This window comes from Myxine glutinosa, chromosome 2 (genome assembly GCF_964187855.1).
Source record: "Myxine glutinosa chromosome 2, kmMyxGlut1.1, whole genome shotgun sequence".
Taxonomy (NCBI): Eukaryota; Metazoa; Chordata; class Myxini; order Myxiniformes; family Myxinidae; genus Myxine; species Myxine glutinosa.
The window spans coordinates 38,292,614-38,309,368 of NC_136262.1; the positions used below are offsets into that span (position 1 = coordinate 38,292,614).

Genomic DNA, 16,755 nt, shown 5'->3' on the forward strand with positions numbered 1-16,755 from the left:
AATGTTTGTGAGTGATTATGATATACTGATGTTTGTAAGTGATTATGATATACTGATGTTTGTGAGTGATTATGATATACTGATGTTTGTAAGTGATTATGATATACTGATGTTTGTGAGTGATTATGATATACTGATGTTTGTAAGTGATTATGATATACTGATGTTTGTGAGTGATTATGATGTATTGATGTTTGTGAGTGATTATGATGTGTTGATGTTTGAGAGTGATTATGATGTTTTGATGTTTGTGAGTGATTATGATGTGTTGATGTTTGTGAGTCATTATGATGTGTTGATGTTTGTGAGTGATTATGATGTTTTGATGTTTGTGAGTGATTATGATGTACTGATGTTTGTGAGTGATTATGATATACTGATGTTTGTAAGTGATTATGATATTCTGATGTTTGTGAGTGATTATGATATACTGATGTTTGTGAGTGATTATGATGTACTGATATTTGTGAGTGATTATGATGTGTTGATGTTTGTGAGTGATTATGATGTATTGATATTTGTGAGTGATTATGATGTGTTGATGTTTGAGAGTGATTATGATGTGTTGATGTTTGTGAGTGATTATGATGTTTTGTTGTTTGTGAGTGATTATGATGTGTTGATGTTTGTGAGTCATTATGATGTGTTGATGTTTGTGAGTGATTATGATGTTTTGATGTTTGTGAGTGATTATGATGTACTGATGTTTGTGAGTGATTATGATGTGTGGATGTTTGTGAGTGATTATGATGTGTTGATGTTTGTGAGTGATTATGATGTACTGATGTTTGTGAGTGATTATGATATACTGATGTTTGTAAGTGATTATGATATACTGATGTTTGTAAGTGATTATGATATACTGATGTTTGTGAGTGATTATGATGTATTGATGTTTGTGAGTGATTATGATGTGTTGATGTTTGATAGTGATTATGATGTGTTGATGTTTGTGAGTGATTATGATGTGTTGATGTTTGTGAGTGATTATGATATACTGATGTTTGTAAGTGATTATGATATACTGATGTTTGTAAGTGATTATGATATACTGCTGTTTGTGAGTGATTATGATGTATTGATGTTTGTGAGTGATTATGATGTGTTGATGTTTGAGAGTGATTATGATGTTTTGATGTTTGTGAGTGATTATGATGTGTTGATGTTTGTGAGTGATTATGATATACTGATGTTTGTAAGTGATTATGATATACTGATGTTTGTGAGTGATTATGATATACTGATGTTTGTGAGTGATTATGATGTGTTGATGTTTGAGAGTGATTATGATGTTTTGATGTTTATGAGTGATTATGATGTGTTGATGTTTGTGAGTCATTATGATGTGTTGATGTTTGTGAGTGATTATGATGTTTTGATGTTTGTGAGTGATTATGATGTACTGATGTTTGTGAGTGATTATGATGTACTGATATTTGTGAGTGATTATCATGTGTTGATGTTTGTGAGTGATTATGATGTATTGATATTTGTGAGTGATTATGATGTATTGATGTTTGTAAGTGATTATGATAAACTGATGTTTGTGAGTGATTATGATGTATTGATGTTTGTGAGTGATTATGATGTGTTGATGTTTGAGAGTGATTATGATGTGTTGATGTTTGTGAGTGATTATGATGTGCTGATGTTTGTGAGTGATTATGATGTGTGGATGTTTGTGAGTGATTATGATGTGTTGATGTTTGTGAGTGATTATGATGTACTGATGTTTGTGAGTGGTTATGACATACTGATGTTTGTAAGTGATTTTGATATACTGATGTTTGTAAGTGATTATGATATACTGATGTTTGTGAGTGATTATGATGTATTGATGTTTGTGAGTGATTATGATGTGTTGATGTTTGAGAGTGATTATGATATACTGATGTTTGTAAGTGATTATGATATACTGATGATTGTAAGTGATTATGATATACTGCTGTTTGTGAGTGATTATGATGTATTGATGTTTGTGAGTGATTAAGATGTGTTGATGTTTGAGAGTGATTATGATGTTTTGATGTTTGTGAGTGATTATTATGTGTTGATGTTTGTGAGTCATTATGATGTGTTGATGTTTGTGAGTGATTGTGATGTTTTGATGTTTGTGAGTGATTATGATGTACTGATGTTTTTCTGAGTGATTATGATATACTGATGTTTGTAAGTGATTATGATATACAGATGTTTGTGAGTGATTATGATATACTGATATTTGTGAGTGATTATGATGTGTTGATGTTTGTGAGTGATTATGATGTACTGATATTTGTGAGTGATTATGATGTATTGATGTTTGTAAGTGATTATGATATACTGATGTTTGTGAGTGATTATGATATACTGATGTTTGTGAGTGATTATGATGTGTTAATGTTTGTGAGTGATTATGATGTACTGATGTTTGTGAGTGATTATGATGTGTTTATGTTTGTGAGTGATTATGATGTTTTGATGTTTGTGAGTGATTATGATGTGTTGATGTTTGTGAGTCATTATGATGTGTTGATGTTTGTGAGTGATTATGATGTGTTGATGTTTGTGAGTGATTATGATGTACTGATGTTTGTGAGTGATTATGATGTGTTAATGTTTGTGAGTGATTATGATGTACTGATGTTTGTGAGTGATTATGATGTGTTGATGTTTGTGAGTGATTATGATGTGTTGATGTTTGTGAGTGATTCATTGATGTTTGTGAGTGATTATGATGTGTTGATGTTTGTGAGTGATTCTGATGTTTTGATGTTTGTGAGTGATTATGACGTGTTGATGTTTGTGAGTGATTTTGATGTTTTGGTGTTTGTGAGTGATTATGATGGATTGATGTTTGTGAGTGATTATGATGTGTTGATGTTTGTGAGTGATTATGATGTTTTGGTGTTTGTGAGTGATTATGATGGATTGATGTTTGTGAGTGATTATGATGTGTTGATGTTTGTGAGTGATTATGATGTTTTGATGTTTGTGAGTGATTATGATGTATTGATGTTCGTGAGTGATTATGATATATTGATGTTTGTGAGTCATGAGTGATTATGATGCACTGATATTTGTGAGTGATTGTGATGTATTGATGTTTGTGAGTGATTATGATGTGTTTATGTTTGTGAGTGATTATGATGTTTTGATGTTTGTGAGTGATTATGATGTATTGATGTTTGCGAGTCATTATGATGTATTGATGTTTGTGAGTGATTATGATGTGTTCATGTTTGTGAGTGATTATGATGTATTGATGTTTGTGAGTGATTATGATGTATTGATGTTTGTGAGTCATTATGATGTATTGATGTTTGTGAGTGATTATGATGTGTTGATGTTTGTGAGTGATTACGATGTGTTGATGTTTGTGAGTGATTATGATGTATTGATGTTTGTGAGTCATTATGATGTATTGATGTTTGTGAGTGATTATGATGTGTTGATGTTTGTGAGTGATTACGATGTGTTGATGTTTGTGAGTGATTATGATGTATTGATGTTTGTGAGTCATTATGATGTATTGCTGTTTGTGAGTGATTATGATGTGTTGATGTTTGTGAGTGATTATGATGTATTGATGTTTGTGAGTCATTATGATGTATTGATGTTTGTGAGTCATTATGATGTGTTGATGTTTGTGAGTCATTATGATGTATTGATGTTTGTGAGTGATTATGATGTATTGATGTTTGTGAGTGATTATGATGTATTGATGTTTGTGAGTGATTATGAATTGTTGATGTTTGTGAGTGATTATGAATTGTTGATGTTTGTGAGTGATTATGATGTGTTGATGTTTGTGAGTGATTATGAATTGTTGATGTTTGTGAGTGATTATGATGTGTTGATGTTTGTGAGTGATTATGATGTGTTGATGTTTGTGAGTGATTATGAATTGTTGATGTTTGTGAGTGATTATGATGTATTGATGTTTGTGAGTGATTATGAATTGTTGATGTTTGTGAGTGATTATGAATTGTTGATGTTTGTGAGTGATTATGATGTTTTGATGATGTATTGATGATTATCCCGGGGTGTACCCTGGTTTAGAATAGGTACACCGTATCCCTGCGTGTCGTAAGAGACGACTGAGAGGGTTGTCGTCGGGAAGGGCATCCGGGCATAAAAACATTGCCTCAAAAAGAGAACCATGACAATTACAACTACATATGGGCAGGGTACAGCCCGAAGTGGAGATCGGTTTCTGAGGTTTGGGACATGGAATGTTGGGACAATGACAGGGAGATCAGAAGAAGAGTGGACATATGTTGTGTGCAAGAGACGAGATGGAAGGGAAGTGGTGTGAGAATAGTGAAGGGTAGGCAGGGACAGAAATACAAGTTTGTGTGGCAAGGGTGCCCGGAGGGCGTGAATGGTGTTGGTGTCCTGTTTTCTGAGGAGTTTGTAGACAGTGTGGTGAGTGTGACTAGAGTGAATGATAGGTTGATGATGGTGAAAATGATGATTGAAAGGCTCTTGGTGAACGTCATCTCGGGATATGCTCCGCAGGTTGGTTGGAGCGATGAAGAGAAGGACAAGTTCTGGTGTGCGATAGAGAAGCTGATGGAAAACGTGAAAGATGAGGAAGTTGTTGTGGTAGGAGGAGACCTAAATGGACATGTGGGAAGGAGTATGGACGGTTTTGAGGGAGTTCATGGGGGTTACGGATATGGTGTGAGAAATGGAGAAGGTGAAAGGATTTTGAAGTTTGCTGATGGAGCTGATTTGTTGATTTGTAATACTCAGTTCCAGAAAGAGGATAATAAGCTTGTTACATATACGTCAGGTGGGTCGACGACAACCGTTGACTACCTGCTGGTGCGTAGGCGAGATAGGGGGCACCTCCGGGACACAAGGATGATCCTGGGGGAGGAGGCTGTTTCACAGCACCACTTGGTTGTCTGCAACATGAGGGTGAAAGGTGCGAGGAGAGCTCGGCTGGTGAAGTACCAACCGAGAATGAAGGTGTGGAGGTTGAAAGAGGTGACAGTAAGGGAGGCATTAAAAGAGAGGCTGAGTAGGGTAGATGATGATGTGGTTGAGCTTGAACGTGGTTGGATGTCAATGAAAGATAGTCTGTTGGGAGCCGTTGGTGAGGTATGTGGATGGACAAAAGGACCACCGAGGCACTCGGAAACATGGTGGTGAGATGAGGAAGTTGGAAAGAGGATGGACGAGAAGAGGAAGAAGTTCAAGGAGTGGCAGAAGGCGAAGGGTACGGGAGCAGAAAAAGCAGAGCATGAAAGTTATAAGGCAGCCAAGAAGGCTGCAAAGAAAGAGGTAGCAAAGGCGCAGGAGGCATGTAGGAAAATGTTTGGAGAATGCTTGGATTTGGAAGAGGGTCAGAGAGCGGTATTCAGGATTGCAAAGCAGATAGCGAAAGAGAGGTGTGATGTGATGGGGGTGAGTTGCTTGAAGGATGAAGTGGGACAAATCGTTGTGGACCCAGATGGAATTAAAGGAAGATGGAAAATATATATGGAAATGCTGTTGAATACAGAGAATGAATGGGATGGCAACATATAGAGTAACCCAGTTTTAGGACCGGCAGAGAAGATAACTGAGAAGGAAGTTGAGGAAGCGATAAAAGCAATGAAGATTAGAAAACCGGGAGGGCCGACGGGAGTTGTGGGAGATATGTTGAAGGCAGCAGGAAGTTGGGGTGTGAAGAGAATGACAGAGATCTGTAATCTGGTGGTGAAAGAAGGCCGCATTCCAGTGGATTGGGAACTGAGTACCCTCGTCCCTCTATACAAGGGGAAAGGTGACCCTCTGGAGTGTGGCTTGCACCGAGCGATAAAGTTATTGGAGCATGGAATGAAGGTATTGGAAAGGGTGTTGGAGAGGAGGATAAGGAAGAAGGTGAAGATCGACGAAATGCAGTTTGGATTTATGCCAGGAAGAGGAATGACAGACGCGCTCTTTATTGTGAGGCAGTTGCAGGAGAAGTACATGGAGAAGAGGAAGAAGTTGTTTCTTGGGTTTGTTGATCTGGAGAAAGCATTCGATAGGGTTCCACGTGAAGTAGTGACATGGGCATTGAGGAAGTTAGGAGTGGAGGAATGGTTGATCAGAGTCGTGATGGCAATGTACAAAAGAGCGTGCACAGCTGTAAGGACGAAGGACGGGAACAGTGGTGCGTTTGAGGTGAAGGTGGGAGTGCATCAGGGGTCGGTACTAAGTCCACTACTATTTGTAGCTGTGATGGAGGTGCTGGCTTAGAACGTAAACGAGGGTTTACCGTGGGAGTTGTTGTATGCAGATGATCTGGTGTTGATTGCGGAAAGTATGGATGGACTGAAGGAAAAGATGAACAAGTGGAAGGAATGTATGGAGACAAAAGGTCTGAAGGTGAATATAGGAAAGACGAAGGTGATGGCAAGTGGTAAAGCATGTGGTGAGGTGGAAAGAACTGGGAAGTGGCCATGTGCTGTGTGCAGGAAGGGTGTCGGAGTGAACTCCATTCAATGTACAATGTGCGCTGAGTGGGTTCATCAAAAATGTAGTGGTCTGAGAGGGTCATTAACCAGTGTGGCAGCTACATTCAAATGTAAGGTGTGCAGAGAGGGAGGTGCAGATGGAGGGAAATGTTGAGTTGGATCTTGGAGATGGCGTGAAGCTGGAAGGTGTGAAAACATTTTGCTACCTCGGAGACATGCTGAATGGAGAAGGTGGATCAGACTCGGCAACGGTTGCAAGAGTGAGATGTGCATGGAAGAAGTTTCGGAAACTGAGTGGCGTGCTGATGAGGAGGGGAGTGTGTGGTGAAAATAGGGAAAATAGGGCTGAAGGGAAAGGTGTATGCTGCATGTGTGAGAAGTGTTATGATTTATGGGAGCGAGACATGGGTAATGAACGTAGAGCAGCAACGAAGGCTGGAAAGGGTGGAAATGCGAATGGTTCGGTGGATGTGCAGAGTATCGTTGAGAGAGAGGAAGACAAATGATGAATTGCGAAAGATGATGGGAATCGAGCCTGTGATTGATGCTGTGAAGGGGAACAGGTTGAGATGGTTTGGTCATGTGTTGAGGAAGGATGAAAGTGACTGGTTGAGAAGAGTGATGGAAATGAATGTAGAAGGAAGTAGAGGACGGGGAAGACCGAGAAAGACTTGGCTAAAGATGGTGGAAGAAGAAATGCGGGCAAGGGGGTTAACAAGGAGAGATGCAGAAAATAGGGCAAGATGGAGAAGATTGTCATGGGGACCGCAAGGCTAACCCCCGCTCTCGCAGGGAAAATGGCCTTAAAATGCATGTTGTTGTTGTTGTTTGTTGATGTTTGTGAGTGATTATGATGTGTTGATATTTGTGAGTGATTGTGATGTATTGATGTTTGTGAGTGATTATGATAAAGTGCTTGATTGATGATTGGTGATCCTATACGGCGAGATCATCTTGCTCATGGGACCTGTGAGACAGTCCTTTTTACACAGGTGTTTTGACGTACGTGCATTTCTATTGAATTTTGATCCATTGTTGACTAATGATAACACCTTTCCTCACCCTCTTGTGTTTTGTTATCCCTCCTTATGTAACCCTCATGGTGACCAGTCTTACGGAATCGTGTGGAAGGGTATGCACAAGGTAACAGGGGACATCTGGGCGATCAAGAAGAACTTCGACGCTTTCAGGAACAGTACGGATGCGCAGGTGAGGCATCAAAAAGCCCGTTTACATCGCACATGAGGAAAAACGTTGGGTCACTGGAGACCCATTTTGCCGAAGGCTTTGATGCCATATACTTCTGACTTGGGTAAATGTAGCGGAAGTTTCGACCCCACCTTCAAAACCTTCCCCGGCCCCTTCCCTTTCCGTACAAAGCAAGCATTGAAATTTGCTTCCACCATTTAATACCACATTGCTATGGCATCCTCTGCAATTATTAAAGCTTAGGTTAACACAAAACACTGGGTTTACTTCCCAAAAAAATACAACCGTCAGAAGGTTGAGAATTCTTTTTTTTATTCAAAAAATAGGCCTACTTCAGGCAAAGAAAAATTAATTAACAGAGTAAAACCCTCTTTTATCATCCGATTTACAAACTTTACATACCGTTTAGTTCGATCTTGAGAAAGTTCAGTCACTCACACTCTTGGGTCTCACTATCAGGCATGATCTCTCTTAGGCAAACCGCATTTAAAAGTTGAACTTTTAAAATGTGGTTTGAAGTTTGTGGTTTAAATGTGGTTCACAAACATAAAAGTCACCAACTGGGTATCTTGGGTCGTACCCAGGGCTGCCGAAAGGGAGGGGGTGAGGGGGTAAGGGAGGTGACCACCCTGGGGATCGGACCTAATAGGGACCCATAATTATTCTTCAATTTTTAGCTCACCAGTAACGAAGTTCAGGGGAGCTTATGCAATAGCGAGTCGTCCGTCCGTCCGTCAGTCCATCCGTAAACACTTGCAGCGTCTTCTCCGAAACCACTGAAGGGTTTGTGACCAAACTTGGCACAAATTATATTTGTTGAGCAGTGACTAAAGTTAGCTCATGGCACTAAGAAAATCGAAGTGTAAGGGGGTCTATGGAGAGTCAAAGTGGGTCCAGGTTTGACCCCCCGAAATAGGTATTTGCTTTCTTCTCTGAAAGTACACAAACAAATTCGATGAAACTTGACCACAACCTTCACAACCCGTGCTGTACCAACGATTGTTCACGGAATCAAAAAAATCTGCCCCTTTGGGGGTCTACATGGGGGTTTTCCTCCAAAATAGGTATTTGCTTTCTTCTCAGAAACTACACTCTCAATTTCGATGAAACTTCACCAAAACCTTCATCACCAGTGATGCTCCAATGTTTGTTCAAGGCATTAGAAATATTAAGGTCTGAGGGTCTATACAGGGTGGGAGGGGAGTTGTCCCCCAAAATAGGTATTTTTTTGTTTGTTTGTTTAAAGCCTTATGATTATGTGAATATAATTCTACATGCTGCGCTGTCTTCTAGCAACCATTGAAATTCGTTTAAAATACCTTTAGTCGGTGCAGTATACTGTTTATTCTACCAGATCAACGCCAGGGGTATTGCCCCTATGTTTTCTTTCATTATGGGAGTATCATTAAAAATATAATTACATTGCCATGGGGGGTATTATGCTATTGCCACCCTCTCACGTAGAATAAACTAATGTGGGAAGAATTTATATAATTATAATCGCGGTATTGACGTTATTGCGTAAATGAACACAGGAGTGTTGGCCAATGGCCAAACGCAATCCGGATGAAATGGGTTAAGAAACGAATCCGCGTATACGAACAAGAAAGAGCAATCAGAATGCAGACCATCGCCAGGACGTGTTTCCAGTGTTTTTTTTAATGCTTTTGTGTTAAAACAAATATGGCGGCCAAACCACGTGACCGAAAACGGCGTCATTTTTTTTTTCTCCACCAATTCATCTGTAGATGATGCTCAATAAATTTAATCTTGATCGGATGAAGTTTTGTACTTGTCGAATTATGATGTCATAATGGAGGCACGTATGATGGCATCATCATTAATATATGTTATTCCACATGAAGAGCTCTTTACAATGAGCCATGTCTCAATGTTTTCTTTGCAGTGCTTTCGGAGATATAGAGGTGCAAAGTTTTTGTTTTTTTCCAAGATGGTGGCCATACCACGTGACGCATGACGTCACAATTATAATTTAAAAAATATACAGGTGGAGATGCACCTATAGTGGAAATTTCCTGTCAATTGGACCAACGGTTGCAGAGAAAATCATATTTATTCTGTGCGGACAGACAGACAAACAGATGAAAAATCACTCATAGAGCGACACTTGGCAAAGCAGAACAGAGTAGAATGCAACTCAGTGGAGAATACTTTTGACCTCAAAATAATTAGTGATTGAATTCAGTGACCTGATATGCGAATTGTCTTCAAAGTTTAAGTTCATTGGATGAAAATTGTCAATTTTAGAAATTTGGTTTGGCCTATGTTGAAAGCCTATGTTGAGTTTTTGGCCTATGTTGACCTCAAAAATAGTTGATGGTTGGTTTCAGTAAGCTGATATGAAAATCCCATTCAACTTTCAAGTCAATCGGAGGTAGACCTTTGGCCTATGTTGACCTTTTGGCCTATATTTATCTCAAAAGTAGGTGGTGGTTGAATTCAGTTTGCTGATATGAAAATCCTATTCAAATTCCAAGTCATTCGGATGAAAATTGAGGATTTTAGAAATTGGAAAACAGTGGTTGACCTTTCGCCTATGTTGACCTTTTGCCTATGCTTATCTAAAAAAAATAGTTGGTGGTTGAATTCAGTTAGCTGATATGAAAATCCCATTCAAATTTCAAGTCAATCGGATTAAAATTGAGGATTTTAGAAAATTGAAAAACAGCGGTTGACCTTTGGCCTTTGTTGACCTTTGGCCTTTGTTGACCTTTGACCTTTGTTGCCCTTTTGCCCTTTGTTGCCCTTTTGACCTCAAAAATATATAGGATTTTGTCGGACCACAAACTCAACCGTTTGGTGAAGTTTCGTGAAGATCTGTTTAAAATTGTGACCTGTAGGCAAGTATAAGTGAGCAGACAGACAAACAGACAAACACACAAACACACACACACACACACACACACACACACACACACACACACACACACACACACACACACACACAAACACACAAACCGGAGTGATCAACATAATTGCAAAAAAAAATTTTTTTTTTTCGCCAGCTAACAAACAAACGGACTCAAATGCAATACCCTCTCCTCAGGCGAGGGTAATAAGTGAATAACACCCAAATTTGCCAAGGCATGTGCTTCTGACGACGAAAATACGAAAACCTCCATATAGGTTGTTATTTAAAAAAAAGAAAGTATTTTAGTATACATGTCAAAGAGGCAAAACAGAACAAAGTAGCATGGCACTCAGCAGAGCATCCTTTTGACCTCAAAAATAATTAGTCGTTGAATTCAGTGACCTGATATGCAAATCGTATATCCGGTCAAAAAAGTGCAAGGGTGCCAATTTTTTGGGCCACGACCGTGTATACTTGCTTGGCTCGCCTCACCACGCATCGTCACAGAGGAACGGGCTTGATTTAGCTGAGGATAATGACTGTACCTGAGTTGCCGCTCATGCACAAACCCATAAGAGGAAAGTTTGTTTCTGCCTCTCTCTGTCGACTTCACTGATCATTCCTTCACCTATATATATATATATACATATATATATATATATATATATATATATATATATATATTATATATATGTATATATGTGAAGTTTGGACATTTAACATTATATAATACTAGGGCATGCCCGTACTATATCTATATCTAAAATTATATCCCCCCCTCTATTTACATGAAATGGTTTGGTCCATGAAATGTTTTGGTCCATTCGCAACGCCAAAGCGAACGGCGAACGCTTTACATGAAATGGTTTGGTGCATGAAATGTTTTGGTCCATTCGCAACGCCAAAGCGAACGGCGAACGGCTTGCGAGTACAGTGACAATCCCCCCGGGGTTTTAATTAGTTTTAAAACATCGTTTAACGCCAACATAGCGCCAACATAGTTTGCCGACGGGAAATAAATGAATACGCTCTCAAATGTGCCATCCGAGGCAGAGTGTGTTCGCCACGTTCGGCACACGCGATAGCTCGCTGCTCTCTGATTGGTTGAATCGTTTTTTGGACATAGCTCGGTAAGTAATTGTCCGATTAATATGAAACCTTGAAAAGGCACATCCTCGGGTCCCCAGCAATATACCTGGCAAGTTTAAAGTATATCGGACCCGTGGTTGTCGAGAAACAGCGGTCACAGACAAACAAACGTACAAACAAACACACAGAGATTACTGGAATTATAGATAGATAAGAATTGTATAAACATACTCGATGTGTGCAAGATAATACTACTTTACATGCAAGGTCAATTTTCCTCCTTTTGAACTCCTTGCTAATTCTCCCCGTCATCCTCCACCTCTACCCCAACCCCACCCCAAACAGAGAACCTACAGAGAAATCACAATATTGAGGGTACGTGAAGCACCCTGCAGATGATTCGATTCATTCGTGGTGAAAGGAATAAAAAAAATCAAATATGGAGCATCGTTCTGCTGCAAATGAATTATTGCTCTGTGCCGCAGGAACTCCATAATCATCCCAACATTATAAAGCTGCAGGACGTCATCCAAGCAAAGGGGAATAAGGATATATATCTCATCTTTGATTGCATGGGTGAGGTCCGATGGAAGTATTGTCCGTTTATTTAATCTCTTGCCCTGACAAGGTGCAACTGTTAGGAACAATCTTCAAGGATACGACACCGTGAGATTGTGTCAGTGAATGAGTGTAGGTTAATAAATATATTATCCATTTGTACTGTGGCAGGATGAGGATGATGATATGATTCAGATTCTTTTACTGTATAACATTTCCACATTTGGTTGAAATGGAAGGAGCTCTTTCATTTATAGAGGTTTTTTTTTTTACCTCTCCCACCCCTCCCCCCTTCCCACGCCTCCTCCCCCCCAAGCCCTCTCCCTCCCACAGATCTCCCGTTGTCCCTGCTCTCAAATGTTGTACTTGTGTGCTTCCCTCTCTCTCCCCATATTGTCTCCCACTCCCTTTATTGTGTTTTGTGTCCGTTTGTATTTTTTGTGATTAATGTAAGCTCTTACACGAGCCTCGATCTTGTATACAAAAAAAAAAGAAAAAAAAAAGACTTGATTGGATGAGCAAATGTTACTTTCCTGACAGATACGGATCTTCATGCTGTGATCAAGAAGCGAAGCATTCTACACGATGTACACAAGAGATACATCTTGTACCAGATCCTCAAAGCTACAAAATACATACACTCGGGGAATGTCATCCATCGGGACCTGAAGGTCAGCTCTTCATTTCCATGTTGCTCTTTGGAAACCTTCGCTTACCTTTTACACCTGAAAGCCATGCAGGTGTTTTCTCCCTAACTTTAAATAGTTCACCGAATAAAACCCCCCATTGAACCTTGAGGTTATTTCATTTTCTGTTTGTCTATCATTTGCTTCCTCCTTTGCACAACCAATCCTGCAGCCCTCGAACATCTTGCTGGACTCGCAATGCTCCGTAAGACTGTGTGACTTTGGGCTGGCTCGGTCGTTGGGGCAGATCGAAGATGAGCATTGTGGCCTCACTCAGTACGTGGTCACACGCTGGTACCGAGCACCCGAGATCTTCTTGGGTTGTCAGTAAGTATGAACAAGATGTACAGGTACACAACTATAGGTACACGTGATCTGCCACTCTTGACTTGTCGTCATGATCCACCGATTCATCCTGTATTGCTGACACGAGCATATTATCTGTTCCGCCCGAGGACTATCGTTCTAAAGCCTTTCCACCTGTCGGGCAGATACACGAAAGGTGTCGACATGTGGAGTGTGGGCTGCATTCTTGGTGAGATGCTGCTGGGAAAGGCCTTGTTCCCAGGAACGTCAGCCATACATCAGATGGAGCTTATACAGAGAGTCACTGAACCCAGCAAGCAAGGTGAGCATGTGTGACTTGACTGTCAACTTGGATCATGTTTCTTTGTCTACTGGCTCTGATGAGCCTCATCCACGCTATCTACAGTGCATTCAGAAAGTATTCAGACCCCTTAACTTTTTCACATTTTGTTATGTTGCAGCCTTATGCTGAAATCGTTTAAATTCATTTTTTCCCTCATCAATCTACACTCAATACCCCATAATGACAAAGAGAAAACAGGATTTGAGGAAGTTTTGCAAATTTATTAAAAAGAAACAAACTGAAATATCACATTGACATAAGTATTCATACCCTTTGCTATGACACTTGAAATTTAGCTCAGGTGCCTCCCATTTCTCTTGATCATCTTTGAGATCTTTCTACACCTTGATTGGAGTCCACCTGTGGTAAATTAAATTGATTGGACATGATTTGGAAAGGCACACACCTGTCTATATAAGGTCTCACAGCTGACAATGCATATCAGAGCAAAAACCAAGCCATGAGGTCGAAGGAACTGCCTGCAGAGCTCAGAGACAGGATTGTGTCGATGCACAGATTTGGGAAAGCCTACAAAAAAAAATTCTGCTGCATTGAAGGTTCCCAAGAGCACAGTGGCCTCCATAATTCTTAAATGGAAGGAGTTTGGAACAACCAGGACTCTTCCGAGAGCTGGCCGCCCGGCCAAACTGAGCAATCGAGGGAGAAGGGCCTTGGTAATAGAGGTAACCAAGACCCGATGGTCACTCTGGCTGAGCTCCAGAGATCCTTTGTGGAGATGGGAGAAACTTCCAGAAGGACAACCATCACTGCAACACTCCACCGATCTGGGCTTTATGGCAGAGTGGCCAGATGGAAGCCTCTCCTCAGTGAAAGACACATGAAAGCCCGCTTGGAGTTTGCAAAAAAGCACCTAAAGGACTCTCAGACTGTGAGAAACAAGATTCTGTGGTCTCATAAAACCAAGATTGAACTTTATGGCTTCCGTTTGGCCAGCTGATTAGATGTTAAATAGATTAAACATCATGTTAAACAGAGGATATTTGGCTGATTGCTTGATCAGGTCTTGTGAGAATGTCTTTAGACTCCATCGTCACCTTTTGTTTAAGTTTGGTTGGTTTTCATGTAAACAAGTTCCTATTGCATTACATTTGATATGTGTTAAATAATGGAGGTACCGTATGTAGGTAAAAATATTATGTATAAAATGTATTATAAATTAGCATTAATGTGACTAGCAACGGTTTCCGCCCTACGGGTGGGGCTTCAATTGGGAGGCCCAAATGAAAAGGTAAAATATCAGAAATTAAAGGCTTTTTTATTTTAAACGATTTATATAAACATCCGTTGAATCATATCACACGCAAATCATCAAAATCTAAACAGTATCTTACTATAATTCACCAAATGTCCCACCGTGATCTATACACTATGATCGTGATGATCATGATCGTGAATCGTGATCGATAATCGTGTTCACAATCGCGATGTCGTATGTACTCCCGATACGTGTTTCCTTCAGTTGAAATGGGTTAGAATTCTCCCAAGCAGGGATTCAACCCGTTTCCTTATAAAAGGTCTTTGTCCGAGGTCACCGTGCAGCGATCGGTGCAGCTGTGCAGCGATCGGTGCAGCCGTTTGTGCGGCACCCGGGAAAACAACATCGTCACAATGAAACATTGTCACAATGAAACATTGTCACAATGAACGTTATGCGAACGCGAATGTTATACGGGAGTCCAAACCTGAGAATGCTGGAGACTAAAGCTGAAATTGCGAAAACTAAATAGCCTATTTTACTCCTGGAGATCCCAGGTAGTAAGGGAAACATGAAAATCTGTTAACTAAATTGTTACCAAAAAATTTCTTCACCAATATGTTTGTAAAGGTGCGTAATAACATGTGTTAAAATGTTGAAGTTCAACTCCCATGGGAAACCCAGAAAAAAAGCTGTTGAATTCGGGTACCGAAAATTTTTTTTCGAGAATTTTTATTTTTTTAAATCGGCCCTTAAGTAACTTATGAGGGGTCAAATAAGGGTTTTTCATGATTCTGAGTTGATTGTTAACATTTATATTTTCACTTTTACATTTACACACAAAGTAGCTTTTATTTCACATACATATATAATACTCAAGAGTTATTTCTCATTCACAATGTCAGAAGTTTCAACAGTCATTGTCTATGTCTTCTTCAGACTCAACAGCTCTGCTTTGCATCATTAGCATGGATTTTCTTCATCCAGCCATTCCAGTTGGAGTGTGGGAACTCAGGATCGTTGGCTTTGATCACCCACCCCGCTGCCCAGAGTGTGTCACCTGGAGTGAGGAGTGGCTGATCATGAGCCAGGGAGGAGGAAAGCTCAGCGAGGGGGAGAAACATGATCGCGTTCGTTCCTATCTGTTTCCTGTTCGTAAATGGAATAATCTTTACTTCAGTTCCTCTCAGGATCTTAGCTTTGTCGAGTGCCTTCAACTTCACCCGGGGGAAAGCTGCTGTTGTCTGTGGATCTGGCAAAGGTGGTGCCGGAGAGGTGACTTCGATCCAACCCATTGAGTGAAAGGGAGTGTTTCCATGAATAGAGACAATGTTTAAATCTATATCGTCTCCAACAAACTGAGTGACTGCATTGTTTGTTTCCCCAACCTCCATAAAGACCACCTGATCATTACTTGACAATTCACTTTCACTGGCTGGCACTTTGGCTGTCATCACTGATTGATCCTCAAGCGCAGCATCAACCGCAACCTCATCATTGATCTGTTCATCGGTTTCCTCCACAATGGTGTCAAGAGTGCCAGAAGTATCTGGAACATCATCTCCACTCCTACTATTAAGGAAGCAGTATTTGTAGTTTTGTGTCTCCGTGTAAGACTCAGTGTATCCCAGCCGGTGGAACTTGTTGAGCATCCATTTTGACCCAAATCTATGATCAAGTTGTATGGCAAGCCCCATTTGGTGTGGCAATACTCCAGACCGAGGTCGACAGGCCTTAATAAAAGCGACTCCGTGCTGTCTTCAGCAAGCTTGCCTTCAGTGTATCTGCAGTCAAATTATCTGGCACTCTGTATTTCTTTCTAGCTTGTGCTGGATTATTTTTGTAGAGCTGGGCTGGTTGGTTGCAAAGAATGCATACATCCGTATACAGGAGGTCAACTGACTGTGATCTTCTAGAACTGCAGCCAGTTGATGAACTGAACTCACAAGTAGTGCGTCTTCTCTTCAACTTTGATGACTCTTTCTCTGCCTTTGATGCTTGAGCTGACTTCTTGGTGGTTGCAACAAAGTTGTTGTACAGATCAT

The 16,755-nt window shown here is 40.2% G+C and overlaps 1 protein-coding gene across 3 annotated transcripts in view; it reads left to right on the forward strand.

Moving 5' to 3' along the window:
- The window catches only part of LOC137421858 (extracellular signal-regulated kinase 2), a 97,563-nt gene that overhangs the window by 35,383 nt on the left and 45,425 nt on the right, over positions 1-16,755 (forward strand). For all 3 annotated transcript variants that reach the window (XR_010983415.2, XM_068108336.2, XM_068108335.2), the window contains exons 2-7: positions 7,542-7,640; positions 11,947-11,976; positions 12,087-12,177; positions 12,700-12,830; positions 13,018-13,172; positions 13,337-13,473. Coding sequence is in view for 2 of the 3 variants with exons in the window: in XM_068108335.2 (XP_067964436.2) it covers positions 7,542-7,640; positions 11,947-11,976; positions 12,087-12,177; positions 12,700-12,830; positions 13,018-13,172; positions 13,337-13,473 (643 nt within the window). In the remaining variant the exon portion in view is untranslated. The remainder of the gene's footprint in view (positions 1-7,541; positions 7,641-11,946; positions 11,977-12,086; positions 12,178-12,699; positions 12,831-13,017; positions 13,173-13,336; positions 13,474-16,755) is intronic.